Source organism: Neopsephotus bourkii, unplaced genomic scaffold, assembly GCF_033783945.1.
Source record: "Neopsephotus bourkii isolate Nb327-2 ecotype Australia unplaced genomic scaffold, CSIRO-AGI_Nbou_v1 NB_690, whole genome shotgun sequence".
Taxonomy (NCBI): Eukaryota; Metazoa; Chordata; class Aves; order Psittaciformes; family Psittacidae; genus Neopsephotus; species Neopsephotus bourkii.
Window position 1 is genome coordinate 2,049,388 of NW_026901189.1, and position 14,440 is coordinate 2,063,827.

At 40.1% G+C, this 14,440-nt stretch overlaps 1 protein-coding gene across 3 annotated transcripts in view; it reads right to left on the reverse strand.

Annotated features, from left to right (window-relative positions):
* The window catches only part of AFG2A (AFG2 AAA ATPase homolog A), a 229,774-nt gene that overhangs the window by 24,967 nt on the left and 190,367 nt on the right, over positions 1 to 14,440 (reverse strand). For 2 of the 3 annotated variants that reach the window (XM_061353672.1, XM_061353671.1), the window contains one exon: positions 332 to 808. The exons of the other annotated variant lie outside the window; for it this stretch is intronic. In XM_061353672.1, the coding sequence (XP_061209656.1) occupies positions 632 to 808 (177 nt within the window). In that variant the 3' untranslated portion in view covers positions 332 to 631. Of the gene's footprint in view, positions 1 to 331; positions 809 to 14,440 lie in introns of those variants that run through there. 3 annotated transcript variants of the gene reach the window in all.

Genomic DNA, 14,440 nt, shown 5'->3' on the forward strand with positions numbered 1-14,440 from the left:
CAAGGGATGTATAGTTTTAAAGGTGCCTAATTCCCAGTACATGTAAAGAGGAGTTGTTTAAAACCCAAAATAAATGTTTCATTGTGATCAGTCATGATACCTTAAGCTTTATCTCAGAAAACTCTATATTCAGCAAGCCTATATGGCAGCTTTTCTGGAGATCATGAATCAAAAGGTTCAGAATAATTGTCAGCATTTTTTGTAGTGAGGCCACTCCTCAGGTCTGTGCCTCACTGAGACAGTCCCTGGGTTTAGACTACAGTTGAGGCAGGAACAAATAAAGGCAGTAATGACACTTGCTGCTACTCTCTTTAGGGCCAAGAATCCACCAAAAATTCAGAATCTGAAAATTACTTTTTGATTTACAGATACACACTCCAATAAACTGACTTAAACTAACAGTCTTATCACCTCCAAAATGCAGATTATACCACTGAAACTGTAAAAATACGAAGTTTTCCATGATACCAGTTATGCTCCAAACTTCCACATAGGCATTTATTATGACAGTTCTGCACTTGACTTAATTTCAGACACTCTACTCACAATACAAAATTCTTTGGCTTTTGACAGCTTTACAAAGGAAATGCGCTATTCACACTGTGAATAGGTGTACGTATTAATTTGCCTTTCAAAGCGCGTGCAGTCCACTTTGCTGCTGATAATCTGCATAAAACTGGATTAATGAATCAGGAATTCTCGGGGTCACAATAGTCAGTGCGTACCGGAAGTGCTGTTCTGTGATAGATTTGGCATGTATGTCTTCCTGAAGAGCTAGAAGGGCTGCTTCTCTGCAGACTGCTGTTATCTGCAAAGAAACAATAAAGAAAACCCCCACAGAAAATTACTATTATAAAATACATTACTTTAAAGGAAGAAAGCAAACACAAGACACCAACATACTCTAAATGCCAGACGCTCACATGGTCAGATTTTCTCCAACTACTTTTAATAAATGAGGTTGTGGGTGATTAGGACATCCAAGAAACAGGATACAGCTCAAAATTGAAACCACAGTAACATTACATTTCATATTACAGGATGTTGCAAATTAACTTAATAATCATATTACCTTGTGTTAAACTCCATGTGACACCTGATAAATTAAAGCCCCAACAACCAGCGACATATTTTTCTGTCCCTAAAGCACAGGAGCAGATATTTCCAGGTTCTGTGGGCACTTTTCTTTCTCAGCTTTACGCTGGGAAATTAATTCCAAAAGGCAGGCTAGAAGGAGAGCGCAGTGGAACAGGAGGAGGTTTAAGGTCTCATAACCTGCAATGTGTTTTTAAGCTTTCTGGACTTCAGACAGCGGAAACAGACTGATGCCAGTGTCATTCTAAAGACACATTACTGTGGTGAAAAGAGCTTGGGGAATGAAAAGAGATATTGTGATTTCCAGTGTAACAGGGAAAACAGTGATTGATATTGACTGCTCCCTTATATCTGTAAATGAAAGAGCCAGCTGAAACACATTTGTTCAGCTATTCCGCATATTTTCTCTGTTTGTTCACTTACTGAAAGGAGTTCCCCTGCTTATGCTGTGCTAATGGTTGCCAAAGCTGTTTAGTAGCTTTTCAGAGGATTTAGCAGCATGTTTAGGAAGCTTTCAAGAGAAAACATGCATGGATTTAGATGGCTTTGTCAAGTTACAACAATATTACTGTTAGTTCTGTGCTGCTCTAATGAGAAGTGAAGGTAAACACTGCCCTTATGCATTTTAATGCTTTTCAGGACTTTAGAGACAGTTAAATGTGGAAGTTAAATGTGGAAGCATAGCTGAGATTTAGTGCACCAACTTCTTGCAGAGGTTAAGTAATACATCATCTGGAAAGTTAACGGAGGGATACTGGTTTTCCTGTTCAGGTTTTTCTCCAAGTAGACAGTGTGACTATTTGCCTACCTCAACACAAAAATAAATCTACTTAAAGAAAAAGAAAAAAACTCAAACGAGATCAAACCTCCCTTCCCCCATCCATGTCTAACACCAAACCTAGAAACCTTTCAAGAAGGAGAAGACTTGTTGGAAAAGTATCCTGAACTCTAAACTTGTGTTGGTCTTTGAAGGAGGGGTCCATTTCCCCTTGATAAATAGTGCAATAAGGGCAAGTTTTACATAAACAAAGAGGAAGAGACCTGCTGGGGGTTTCCACAGGCATCATTATAAAACCCAGTATGTATTACAGCAGGTTTTGACTGCCGTATTCTGCTCACAGAGTCCATCATCGATCTACAACATCAGAATTCTGAAGCAGGGTATCACTACAGCACAAGACATTCACTTTTTTGGAGCTGATAGATTTTACTGAAGGAGAAGCTGAAGGAAAGACTCAAGTTGCCAGATCCAAGAAAGAAGGAACAGCACTGCCAGTCTCATTTATTCCTGTTCCTTTTGAACACTGATACTTTTAGGAGGAATATCAGCCCATATGCTGATACCTCTTGATGATGCTTTTTCTCTATGCTTTGCCAAAAGTATCAGTAATGATGATGATAATTAACCTCCAAAGGGTTTTTTGGTTTTAATTTTAATCTTAAAGACTGAACTGTAAGTTCTGCTATTACTGAAAAGTAACAGACATGAGGAAGCACAAGAAAACTGATAATTATTTTTTATTTCATTTCCCAGGAACATTTCAGCTGCTTTTAAGGAAAGAAGAAAGAATTTTAAGGCATGAACTATCATTCTCCCTTTTCCTGGCTGCACTCAGAATTTTTGTGGACTAAATATTTTATATATTATTGAGTAATAAACGGCAGGCATTCTGGCACAGTGTTTAAAATCTGGGCTCTTGTGTCTGGTCACAGAAGTCATATGGCATTGTTTCCATTCCTTGGCTAACCCAGAGTATCAGGTTTCTGAGCTAAGAGATTCAACAAGGCAGGTGTGATTATTTTTCCTCATTCAAGTATGCAAACTGAAAAAAAAAAAAAAGGTCCTCACCAGCATTCTTACTAGCTAATAAAGCTAAATCATTTGTGGAAAGCAAACACAAGGAGTAATACAGCCACAGTGAAATGAGAGCAAATTCATCTGGTGAAATCTACTGTGTTATTGGCCTAAGGTCTACTAGTTTTTCATAGATTTGTCACAGTCACATTAGGGCATTTCTTACCACACCAAGCAACGGAAGAGTTTTTAAATGTCATTTCTGCCTAAATTTAAAACAAACATAGATTAAGTCAGGTGAGGTAAAGAGGGAACACAGCAAAAAGGGCCAAACTGACAGCAGAGGAAGGAAGAAAACCCACGGCTTTGCAGCAAGGTACATATCCTTCCCAGGCTTAGTGACACTCCGAAACCAGAGGCTGCATCTAGATCATCAGTTTTAAAAACTTGCAGCAGACCTATCCTCAGTGAATTTGTCCAATTACTTTCTTAAATCACTTCTTTTGGCCTACACGACATTATCCTGTAATGAGTGGCATGGTCTAATCATGCATTCTATAAAAAAGAATTTTGCTTGTCTTAAACCTGGTAATTTCAGCAACTGCCTCCTAGTTCTGGTGTTATGAGAACAGTGATTCATCTGTTGTTCCCCATTCACCTTCTCTGTACTGTCAATGATTTTACAGTTTTATCTCATCCCCTCTCAGTCAAGTCTTTGCAGAGTCCTCAGTGATTCAGTTCCAGCTCCTGCAGAACTTGGCCATCCTTCAGCCTGTCTGCCATGTTGCCTTCACTAGTTCTTCTCTATTCTTGTGCTGTTGAGTGGCTGAAGCCATGCGGCACAGAGGGAGTCATACCATGGCAAAGCAGTGTTCCTAGGTTCCCTTTCTATTACTGTATCTGCCATCATATTAGCGCCAAGATGATTTTTCTCAGATTATCCACACTGCATCCAGTATCTTTTTCTGAGTGACAATATCTAATTTAGGTTGCATGCTTGTGAATTTGAAACCTGGGTGATTTTTCTCCATTGCATTTATCAGGATGAATAGCCTCTGCCTGCCTCTATAAATGAATGCTGTGAACCAACATCACGTATCTGCCAATTTTAAGACAATGCTTAATGATTTTCAAATACAAATCCAAGGGATCACCATTTTTACATTTTCAATATTAAAAAAGACAAAAAAGTGAAGTTTTTTGCATCGCTGTGTGTTGTGAGGAACATGAATAATGTCCTAGGCCTGTTCTAAAGGCAAAATTGCAGCTTGATGTATTGAAGGACAAAATAGATATTCTTGACTGCATCTGAATACAGAGTGGCTTTCAACATTGACTGTTAAAGCAGTAATGAACACATTAAGTGATTGACAGAAACAAGAGTGATTAAACAGCAACAGGCCAGGCACCAGGCAATTAAGCAATAACTACTGAGCTGTGGGGTGTTATTGCAGAGATGAACAGCCAGCCAGGTGTGGTTGAATACTACTGAATCCAGGAGCACCAGAATACACCCTAGTTTGATTGTTAGTTTAAATTCTGAATCAAAGTTTAACAAACAAAGTTGTCATTTTCAATGGAATGAGAGCAAATTAATGACCTTACATTAGTCTGCTGTCTGCAGACCTCTTCTAGCGTGGAAATATTTTGACTTCATGTGTTAAACCCATATTTTTATAAAGGACTGGTTTATCATCTCAATGAGTGCTTTAAGATCAGAAAATAAGCAACTAATTTAGAATCCCACTTCAGAGTCAAAAAGGCAACTGTATCGAGTTATCATGGGAGGAAAGGAGAGTGAAAATTTGCTATCTTAACCACAGATATACACACTGATCAGTAATAAGCAAAGTCACACACAAGCTCACAGCTAAGGTGCAAATAACTAAATCCCAAAAGAAATGGATTTACACCTAGTCATACTTCCCCCCAACGCTTACTCCCAGAAACAATAAAATGCCTGGTTACTGTTCCCTGAATAAACAGTATTCAGCGTAACCCATCTTTCTCTCGAAACCACTGGTTACACTTGCTGATTCAGTTTGGCTGATTCTCCCCCCCTCTGGCATTAAGCACCAACTCTTTCTAGTGGACTGAAAGTCCTTTTCATTTTCTTTGTATTTAAAGTGTCCTAAACAGCTTTAAAGCTTTTTTATTTTCAGCCTCAAAAAAAGGAATGAGCTTCTGTGTTAAAGCCTTAGGTATTTTCAAGAAAGTGGTTTTGTAAGTGCAGAGTCTGTTGGGAACACCTGTGAATGTTGGGTTTAATTGGGCTGCAGCTGGTGTCGATTGTGTGAACCCTAACTGGCAGTCACTGGCTGGCTGTACATTGTGTTTCATTTTCCTTTTTCCTTCCTTTTTAACTTGCTCCTCCACCCCCCCAGTTCAAGTTTTAACGGATTGTATGTAAGAGGGATTAGGAGCCTGGAAACAGAATAGTACCCTGCGGTTTGTGAATAGCACAAATTGTGGCGCTTCCTGGAGGAAAACTACCTGGAGCACTGCGTGCCCCTGTGGTGTGCGCCTGCTAAGCAGTGTCAAAGGGACACTGTCTATAGGTTGGGGAGCTTACTTTCCCACTCTGTTAAGGAAAGATAAAAAGTTCATACATGGCATTTTAAAAAGACATAAACAACTCCTGGGTCAGGACATCTGTTTCTTACTCAAGCAAATGCCTAATCACTTCAGGCACCTTATCTTACCCCTGCATCAGAAGCTGCTCTATAGAGAGCAATAGCCTTATCCACATAAAACCAGGGAAGCTGGAAAGCTCTCAGGACCCTGGGCCATCACCTGATTGAGGAAAGATGTGGGTACAGATGTCTTTCCAAAGTGAGAAAACAAACCAGACGATGCACTGTAGTCAGAGTGGCCAAAGGGAGTGGCAAGCAAAGGTTGCTGATGGTATTCTAAAATCTACATAAATATCTCTGTTCCATGCAACTCCAGCAGCACACAGCTTATCACTAGGGACTTGTATGAAGCTCAGTGCAATGCTGGGCAGAGGTAGCAAATACCTTTAGGGTTTTCCCACCCCCAGCAGGTCATTCCTGCTCGAAGGGTGGGATGCCATAGCCCTTGTTTCCCCCTTCTCCTTTGTGCAGGCAGCACCCGCTGCCAGCTGCAGGCTCCCACCCACCTCTTGGGCTGGCTCTGGCACTAAGCTGACCCTTTCATTAACTGAGTCAATGCATCAAACCATCAGAAAACTAATCCAGACAAAAAAGGCCTCAGCCTGCCGCTGGGGTATTGAGATGTGATTCACCAAGTCCCAGTCCATAGGGAAGGGGTGGAGAGCACAGAAGTGGGACACCTCTGCCTCCAGCATCAGAGAGCTGCTGGATCGCCTCATGAAATGCTGTGCTCACTTACCCTATTTTAGCATCCTGCTGCATACGGCTGGCAGTCTGAACAAGCTCAGGTACCACAGCATGATGCTGGCTGGGTAAGGAAGACATATCCTAGATAACACTTTGGACAACATCCTACTATTAAAGATGAAAATACTGTTTTAAGATGTCACAAATACAATTTTTCCTTTAAACCAGACTAAACTGAGAGGCTCTTTAAAAGTGAGACATGGAATTTTTGATGTATTTCAAAAAGGCTTAAATTTAGTACTTTTTTTGTGGTTCAACTTTCCTGTTTCATGTATAAAACAGACAAAACATGAAAATATAAGATTACATGCCTTTATTTCCTTCCCTGAGAAGAGAAACTCTTACAGATCACTACAAATCTTGCTCTGTTTAGGAGAAAAAGCTTTCAATACTATGAAATAATTGATCACCCTGTGACAAATTTTGATCTAATCTTTGACAGAAAAAGAATAGCCCCTGTATGTGTATCTTTTCATTCTGCTTGGTTCTATAATCTTTAGATTTAAATGAGATGGATTATATGTTTTGGGCATTTTGGAAAAGGAAAATAATCTATTCTAACCAGAAAATGGTAAAGTGTATTGGCATAATGCTTTTCATACAGTATCCATTGATTCCTCAGATTTGTGTATTATATACGTACTATGGGAGCTTTGGAGTGAATTTACTCAGTATGGTTGTTGCTCTATAAAACTTTCCTACCTAAAGTGTGCAAGGCACTCACAGGCCACACAAATGCCTCAGTGAGACAAAGGTTTCTTTGATCTCTAAGCAACTGTGTTTTACAATGTTATTAGTTTCCCACAAGTTAAAAGTGCATACATCTATATAGTTCTGTATTCATGAACATTGACTTAGAACAGATGAGTTCCTATTTGTATTGCAGCCATCCTCTGTGTTAATATCCTATAATTAAATATTATTTTTTACAAAAAGATAAGACTTCATTGTTTATTAAAGAGCCATTCAATATGAGCAGACATTGGATCTACTTTAAAAACAGGTCTGTAGCAATGAAGCAGCACTTTGCAATTCTTAATTAAAAAGGACGGGGATTATTTGTATCTCATGTCTCTGATCCAACAGGCTGAGCAAACAATCCCTGCTATTCCTGATTTCTTTTATGAAACTTGTTACAGAAATATAATTGAACAAAACCAGCTCCTTCAGTGATGTCTCTAACTGACCTCAGCTCAGGAGTGAGAAAACTGGCCCAAGGCTTCACTATTTAATCTATAGTTTGCTTGTCTGTGTAATTTTGAAGACTGATGTACATGTGACCATGCATGTGGGTATCCCACAGCTTACCTGAAGTGCTGCCCAGGAACATAAATTGGTTGTGCCACCTGAATATATCTGGTCTGACCAGAATGATGGCTTCCACTCACCTCCTTCCACAGTGGCCACAGCAAAGACCAAATCCTCCTCTGCCCACTCTTCCCTGTCTCAGCTGGGAGAGCCAGGCTTCAGGTTAACCTAGTCTACCTGTTGCAGTCACCCAGTGTCAGACAGCTTGGTGTGTCAGCTAGGGACTGAGCCAGGCAATTAGCCAGTAGCTCCTGTGGGACAACAGCATCATGGCAACAATTCATGAGACAGCAGTGACCACAAAATGCTGCTTTTAATTGCTCTTAGAGTACCAAAACTTGAGCACGAGTTGCGCCTGGGCAGCAGACATGTCAGTAGCTCTTATTATTCCATAAAGCTTAAACACGCTCAGAGAAGAGAAAGATGAGGTATATAGCCAAAATTAAGCATATGTATCATAACTACAGTACATGATGACAGCTAGAAAGAATAAACCAGAGCCTTAAGTGGTACATGCTAAGTGTCATCACACATACCTCTGCTCATCCCGACATGTTCTAACAGAGGGAAGCTTTGACTCCAACTGCAGGCTTTCTTTTTTCTTCTCTCCACTCTCTTAAAAAAATATTACTAGATGTGGTATCCTTCCAACCAATATATAAAACATGTACATTCCAATTTAACTTTTGTAATTACAAGCCCAAAATGCAGCTATTTTCCAAAACGTACTCTGTCGATATGGCTCCCATCACTTTGGCAGAGGCATGGCATAGCTGCACCTTTCACAAAGGAATTCTGTAACAAAACGAGTTTTTACATGCTGGGACTAAATATTTTTAAACAGTATTCTCTGCCAACTTCAAGTTTCAGCTATATTTTTCAACTGAAAAAAAAAAATCACACACATGTTTCTATACAAGATTAAGCTGCATTTCTGGTTAACCTCAGAATTATTTCATTTTTATATAAACATTTAATGAGAAAGTTTGACTTCTTCCTTCAATGAGGAAAAGGAAGCCAAGCCACTAGAAAAACAGAGCCTTTCTATATGCACATGTGTGTGTGCAGGCACTTGTTTTAATTAAAAGTAATTAACAGAATGCTGTGTTCTCACTCACAGTGAGCTGTTACCGCAGAGGACCTGTACTCAGTGCCAATGCTATTTTGCTGAATGCTGCTAGCAAGACAGATTCAATTTTGCAACTAAAAATATAAAAGTAGAAGACTTGGAGGATATCATTAGCTGTATCTGTCATGAGTTTCTCTCTAGAAAAGCAAAACAAAAGAAAAAAATACAAAACAGATTTGGCAGCTTATACCTTATGAAACCTATCAGTGTAGGTGTTGAGCAGCTGTTGTGCTTGCTTGCTTTCAGACTTTGAGGCAGACAGATACCAGATTGGGTGACACATTCAGCATATTCAGTATTTCTTGCACTGGAAAATAATTCATGCCCTTCCTTCTCAAATCAGTAATTCTTTTCTCAAGTTTAACCTGCGAGAGTAGCCGAGGCCTTAGACTCCTATCAAAACAAAGCAAATAAAAGTGATTCTGCAAAACGAATTGGGAGAAGTGCCCTCCCTTCCCTAAAAATACATTTTTTTCATCAATAAGGCACAGGCAGGCTAGAACTGTCTTTCAACTCCAACAGCATTTGTGTTACATTATAACACCGCTTAAAGATTGCTAGAGTCCTAAACTTTTGAATTTGCACAGCAAAATAAGAAAGCAAAAAATTCTTTTCTTATGGGTTTATTCAGACTCTCCCTTTCATCCTGTCTTTAGATATATGGCAATTACTGTCTCCAATTTGAATCTTGCATAGCAGGTTAATGGCAACTGTATTTGTAGTCACCTACATATGAGATATAATACAATACAGAACAAGCAAACTCAGTTAAAAATAATGGCCAGAAAGCCTAGCAAATCTTGCAGAAGCTTAGCATTCCCACCAGTTTGGACAGAAAACATGCAAATCCTATGATAATGAGAATGAGACATACATACTTTCTGGGTCTCTTGACTCTACACATGCATACACATCCTGAGTTGAGGCACAGAGTAAGAAGACATTTGTTGTGTGGGGGCCTTAGCTTGCAAGATGAATAATGTCCTTAATGGAAGCTCTCTTGCTTTTATTTATTGGGTTCTCAGTTCCTGGAAGGTGCAAGTTGTCTCCTGTGGCGTATCTATTTCCTCAGCCGAATGCTAGAGGAATTTTGGACTGTTTCAAGGTTTACCTCTTGGAGCTTCCCATGGTACACAGCTGCTCATGTTTCCCAGGAAAATCAGAGAGGAAGGCTACTGCATGCCTGTATTCCAGGGAGGCATAATATGGCTGGGAGGACAGTCTGACCTAGCAAGCAATGCTGCTAGACACAGCTAGTTGCCTCTGTGTATGATTACTACTCCTAAAGGAGGAAGTAAAAAGGCTGGTAAAGAATTTAAAGTAAGTTTCAATGGAAGTTTTGGTTATGCAAGAAAAGAAAAAAATTATAGCAAGAAAAACACCAGGGAGTGATATAAACATATAAAACAAGAAAAGTGGTGGACCAACAATGACTTCAAGTTAAGGATTTATGTAAGCGGTATATTTTAATGGAATAGAAAGTCAGTAAAAGCAATATGACAGATACAACAGTGTGACCTGTGCTTCCCAAGTCAGTCTAAACCAGTGACACACTGATCAACATCTCTTTTTGGTCTGGCCTCTTGATGAGTCTGTTCAAGTGCTAACCAGCAGAAACCTAATCTAGCAACACAGAAGAGAGGAGTGTTTACTGGTTTAGCACCCTGAACTGGCTCACCTAGGATGCCGGCGGGAAGGTAGGCAAGGTAGGAAGGCTCTGAAGGCAGGGAGAGGACAAGACTGCCGTAGAAAGTGGGTTTAAAGAACACTGAAGATTAGAGATATATTGAAGCCACATACAAATGTGTTCACTTGTGCAGTATCTTTTACTCATCTGCCAATTCAAAAGCTAACGCAATATGCATCTAATTAAGAAAAGTATATGCCTGGTGTATATAGAGAGGCATTCACTGGTGTAGGCAACCTTGTGAGTGGTCCTTTCAGGTGGGCAGTCCCCACATTTCCCATAAGGATCTTGGTGTTCTCACCTGACACCCCTCAATCTACTGGTTTTAACATCTGCATGCTTAAAAAAATACCAATAGTATTTTGAGTTTTTCACTCATAAAATGCTTACTACAGTTCTACTGTCTGCAAGTGTATCTACTAATCACTTTTAGTTTCTATAAAGTTTCAAATGATATATTTCAGGTGTACCCCCTACTGTGTCTTCTTAATATAGACCATAGGTAAATGTGACCCATTGCTTCTGATCTCAAATTACCCAGTCCAGTGAATCACTGAGTGTGTACTGTGAGGGATTCACAGCACGATCCCAAAATACCAGCTCCCTCACAAATGGACCGGCTTGTCATGAGTATAGTTGTCCCCCATCACTCTGGGAATGAGACAAAGAACAGAATGAGGCAGCGTAAGGTAAAATGCTGAAATGTAAGAACTTGACATCAGAGCTGTCACTTGCCTTCAGCAGAAAGTTACAAGTGACCAGATTAACAAGGTATTTGCTTTTGCATTGTTAACATTGAAACTTGTCATTTTAGTGCCCTCCTGCAGCTGAGAAAACTGAATTCATGTCATGTCTGAAAGTCACTTCAGTATTTTGGAAAAACGGATCTGCTACCCCATGGATATATTTAGCAAATTCCTCCATTTCTTGTCTTTCATACTCCTAAACTTCTTCTCAGTTTGTGCTATGTTATTGTGAAAACGTCCTTGGTCTGTTGGGTTTTCTTCCCCTCCTTCCTTGCCTAGGCAAGACAATTTAATGCAAATTTTCAGTACTATGGAGAGTTAGAAAATGGGTCACTTGCATTTCTCTTCACAAAGATATTTTATGTTCAGAACTTATCCTCAACATTTTTGCAAATACCCATAGGAAGAAGCAGAGGAGTCTCCCTTCCCCTTCCTCCAGGTTGTATACAGCTTGCCTTTTAATGCTGACAGCATTTTAACTTCTAAGAAGTTGCAAACTAGCATGATACACAATTTAAGGCCAGAAATTTATAAAATCTATGCTTAATAGTGTTCAGCCATGAGGATCCCCCTAGAGCTCTGTGACATTTGCTGTCCTTGGCCACAGTGCTCCAGATTCCACATTCCCTTCAAGCCCATGCTTTTGTGCCTACATCAAAGCACAGTAGCTCTGGGCCCTCTGCATAGCAGACCCAAATCCTCAAGAGGCACCTGAGGCCACCCGAGCCTTGCAGTGAGGCACCCACCTTTTCCCAACAGTGACAGAGGGAGGTGAGAGCGATCACACCTATTAGATAGGTGCTTAATGTTTGAGGAAGGCTCTCTGTAGGTACTGCTGCATACCGCATTACTGTTTTCACAGTTATAGAGATAATGCCAAGTGTCTCCCACCTTTTCTGGCACCAGGAAGTTTTGTCAGGATAATATCTAACACCACAGGAGAGGCGGAGATCAAGGAAGGAGGCAATGAGGCCCAAAGGAGCTGCTACAGCTGTAGCACAGCAGAGGATGCCACAAGAGCGAGCTGAGAAATGTTGGCTATATGAACTAAGGACCACAGCTAAAAAAAACAGAACTTAAAAGCCATTAAGAAATGTTAGTGCAACCAGCAACAGGACTGGCCCATGCAAGTGAAGTGCTCCTGAGGTTTGCATTACAAATTGAAGTTACCATAAGGTTTCCTGTAGAAGTGTACCTCTTGCTGTCTGGACTGGTATTATTTCCAGCCCCTTGTCAAGAGATGAGTTCATAAGATTTGATCAGGAATTGCCTATGTGCATAAGAAAGTGTGAGTTGTCTATTTCCAGTTTATTGTATTTACCCATTTTACGTTAGATGCACAGACACCAGGACTGAGACAGCAAATGTTTTAGCCCCTCTCCAAACAGTAAGTGATGGTCAAAAGAATGAAGACAGCACATACAGGATGCTACCACAGAAGCACAGGTTTCCATACTGAACCAAAAAAGCAAATGCTATTTTCTCTCTGATGTATAATTTTTCACTACGTGTAAAGATCAGATGTTCTTAACACTTCCTACTTGATATCAAATTCAATACTTTTCATGGTCTCTGGAAGACTTTGTGATACAAGTTGTTCCCATTGTCACAGCAACACTCCAGCACTGTCTTTTTTCCTCCCACATAACCAAACCAGGAGCAGCAGCTGCAGCACCACAGAGCCCTGAAACAACACGGGACTCTTGCTCTACGTCATTAAATGCTCTTTCACTAAAGGCCACAAGGAAGTCGTGTTGTACCCATAAGCAAATGTATGCCATAGTTCTCTCCCTGTCCGAAATTTTCCCCAGCTGCGGATCATTCAAAATCCCATGGAAGACTATTTCAGTTCCATAGGGGGTTTTTTGTAAGAGGAGGACCTTCCACCTCTCTGTGGACAGAGCATTCAAACCACGCTGCCAAATATTATATGATGTCCTTTCCAGAGTTAATTTTTAATTTCCTGATTCCAGTACATTAGAAATTTTCAAACTGCCTTGGCAGTCACTTACCAGCATGTGCAGACCTAACTGCAGCAGTGAATGCAGCGTCAGCCCAAACGAATACCTTTGGATTAACTGAAGAATTTCTGCAGAATTAGTTACTTGGTTGAATTTACTTCCAGAGAGCCCCACAGTCCAAGAAATGATGTTACACAGAGGGTGCAAACCTTTCTTACCCCAATCTGCTGTGCAGTAAGGGAAGGCAGGGGTCCTCAACGTGTCACCCAAACCCCCGATGATTTTCTTTTTTAATTTTTTAATGCCACAATTCATAGCCCACAGATGTGCACAGCTATAAATCTTGGCACCCTCTCCAGCATGAAAGAATTTCCCCTGGTATTCAATTTCTTTGCTTTACCTTAATTCACCCTAATTATGCTGACATCTACTATCGATGATTATATTAACCCTAAAAGATCCTTAAACAAATGAAAAGGACTGACTTCCACTCCTGAAGTTCTGCTTCCAATTTTCTAAAGGAAATTAAATAATGTATAAGTCAAATGCTGGGCGTAGGCCCAGGCAGCTGAACATCGTTTTGTCCTTTCAAAGTAAAGACAAAGTGTCTGCTACAGAAGGGACAAGCCAAGAGAAATAAAGCTTAACCTCAGCCCCATGTGAAAGTGATTTGGGATAATCAGGGGACTATGCAAGGAGGTTAAGACAGGGACCACATACTAACAGGAGAACTTTACATGATGATCAAAAAAGTATCAACAGCTGACCTTCACCTGGGGGAGCTGCTCAGCCCCGGCAGGCTGTTACACTGGAGCAGGGTACGAAGGGTGGGAGAAAGACGAGCAGGAAGTGAAAAATCTATTTATATCTGGTATTTGTCATGTCATGGTAATCTTATCAAGGTTTTTTTTCGTTGGTTTGGTTTTTTTTTCCAGTCTGCAAGATTTATAAATAAGCACTGCCTGACAACCTTACAGCGAGTCAGCTATGCAGTAAATGCACATGCTACTTTCCAGTTCTACTTTAGCTAACACATACTACTAAGACTATTAAGTCACCACCAAGGGACTTCTTAATTCATGTACTATTGATGGACTGCAGATCCTTCTCTTTAACACAGTATATAAAAGGGGAAAAAACAGTAAAAACATACTAGGTATTTTCCTGGTCTTATTTTCTACACAAGTGATTGCTTTAATTACAAGGCATTTCTTACAACTACTGGGAACAGATATATTTTGTAATATGATTTCTCTATTAAAAGAAGATCCTGATCAAGTTTACATGGCTCCAAAAGGAGTTTATGCTGACATTTCTGCACACAGATGAGTGGGTCTGA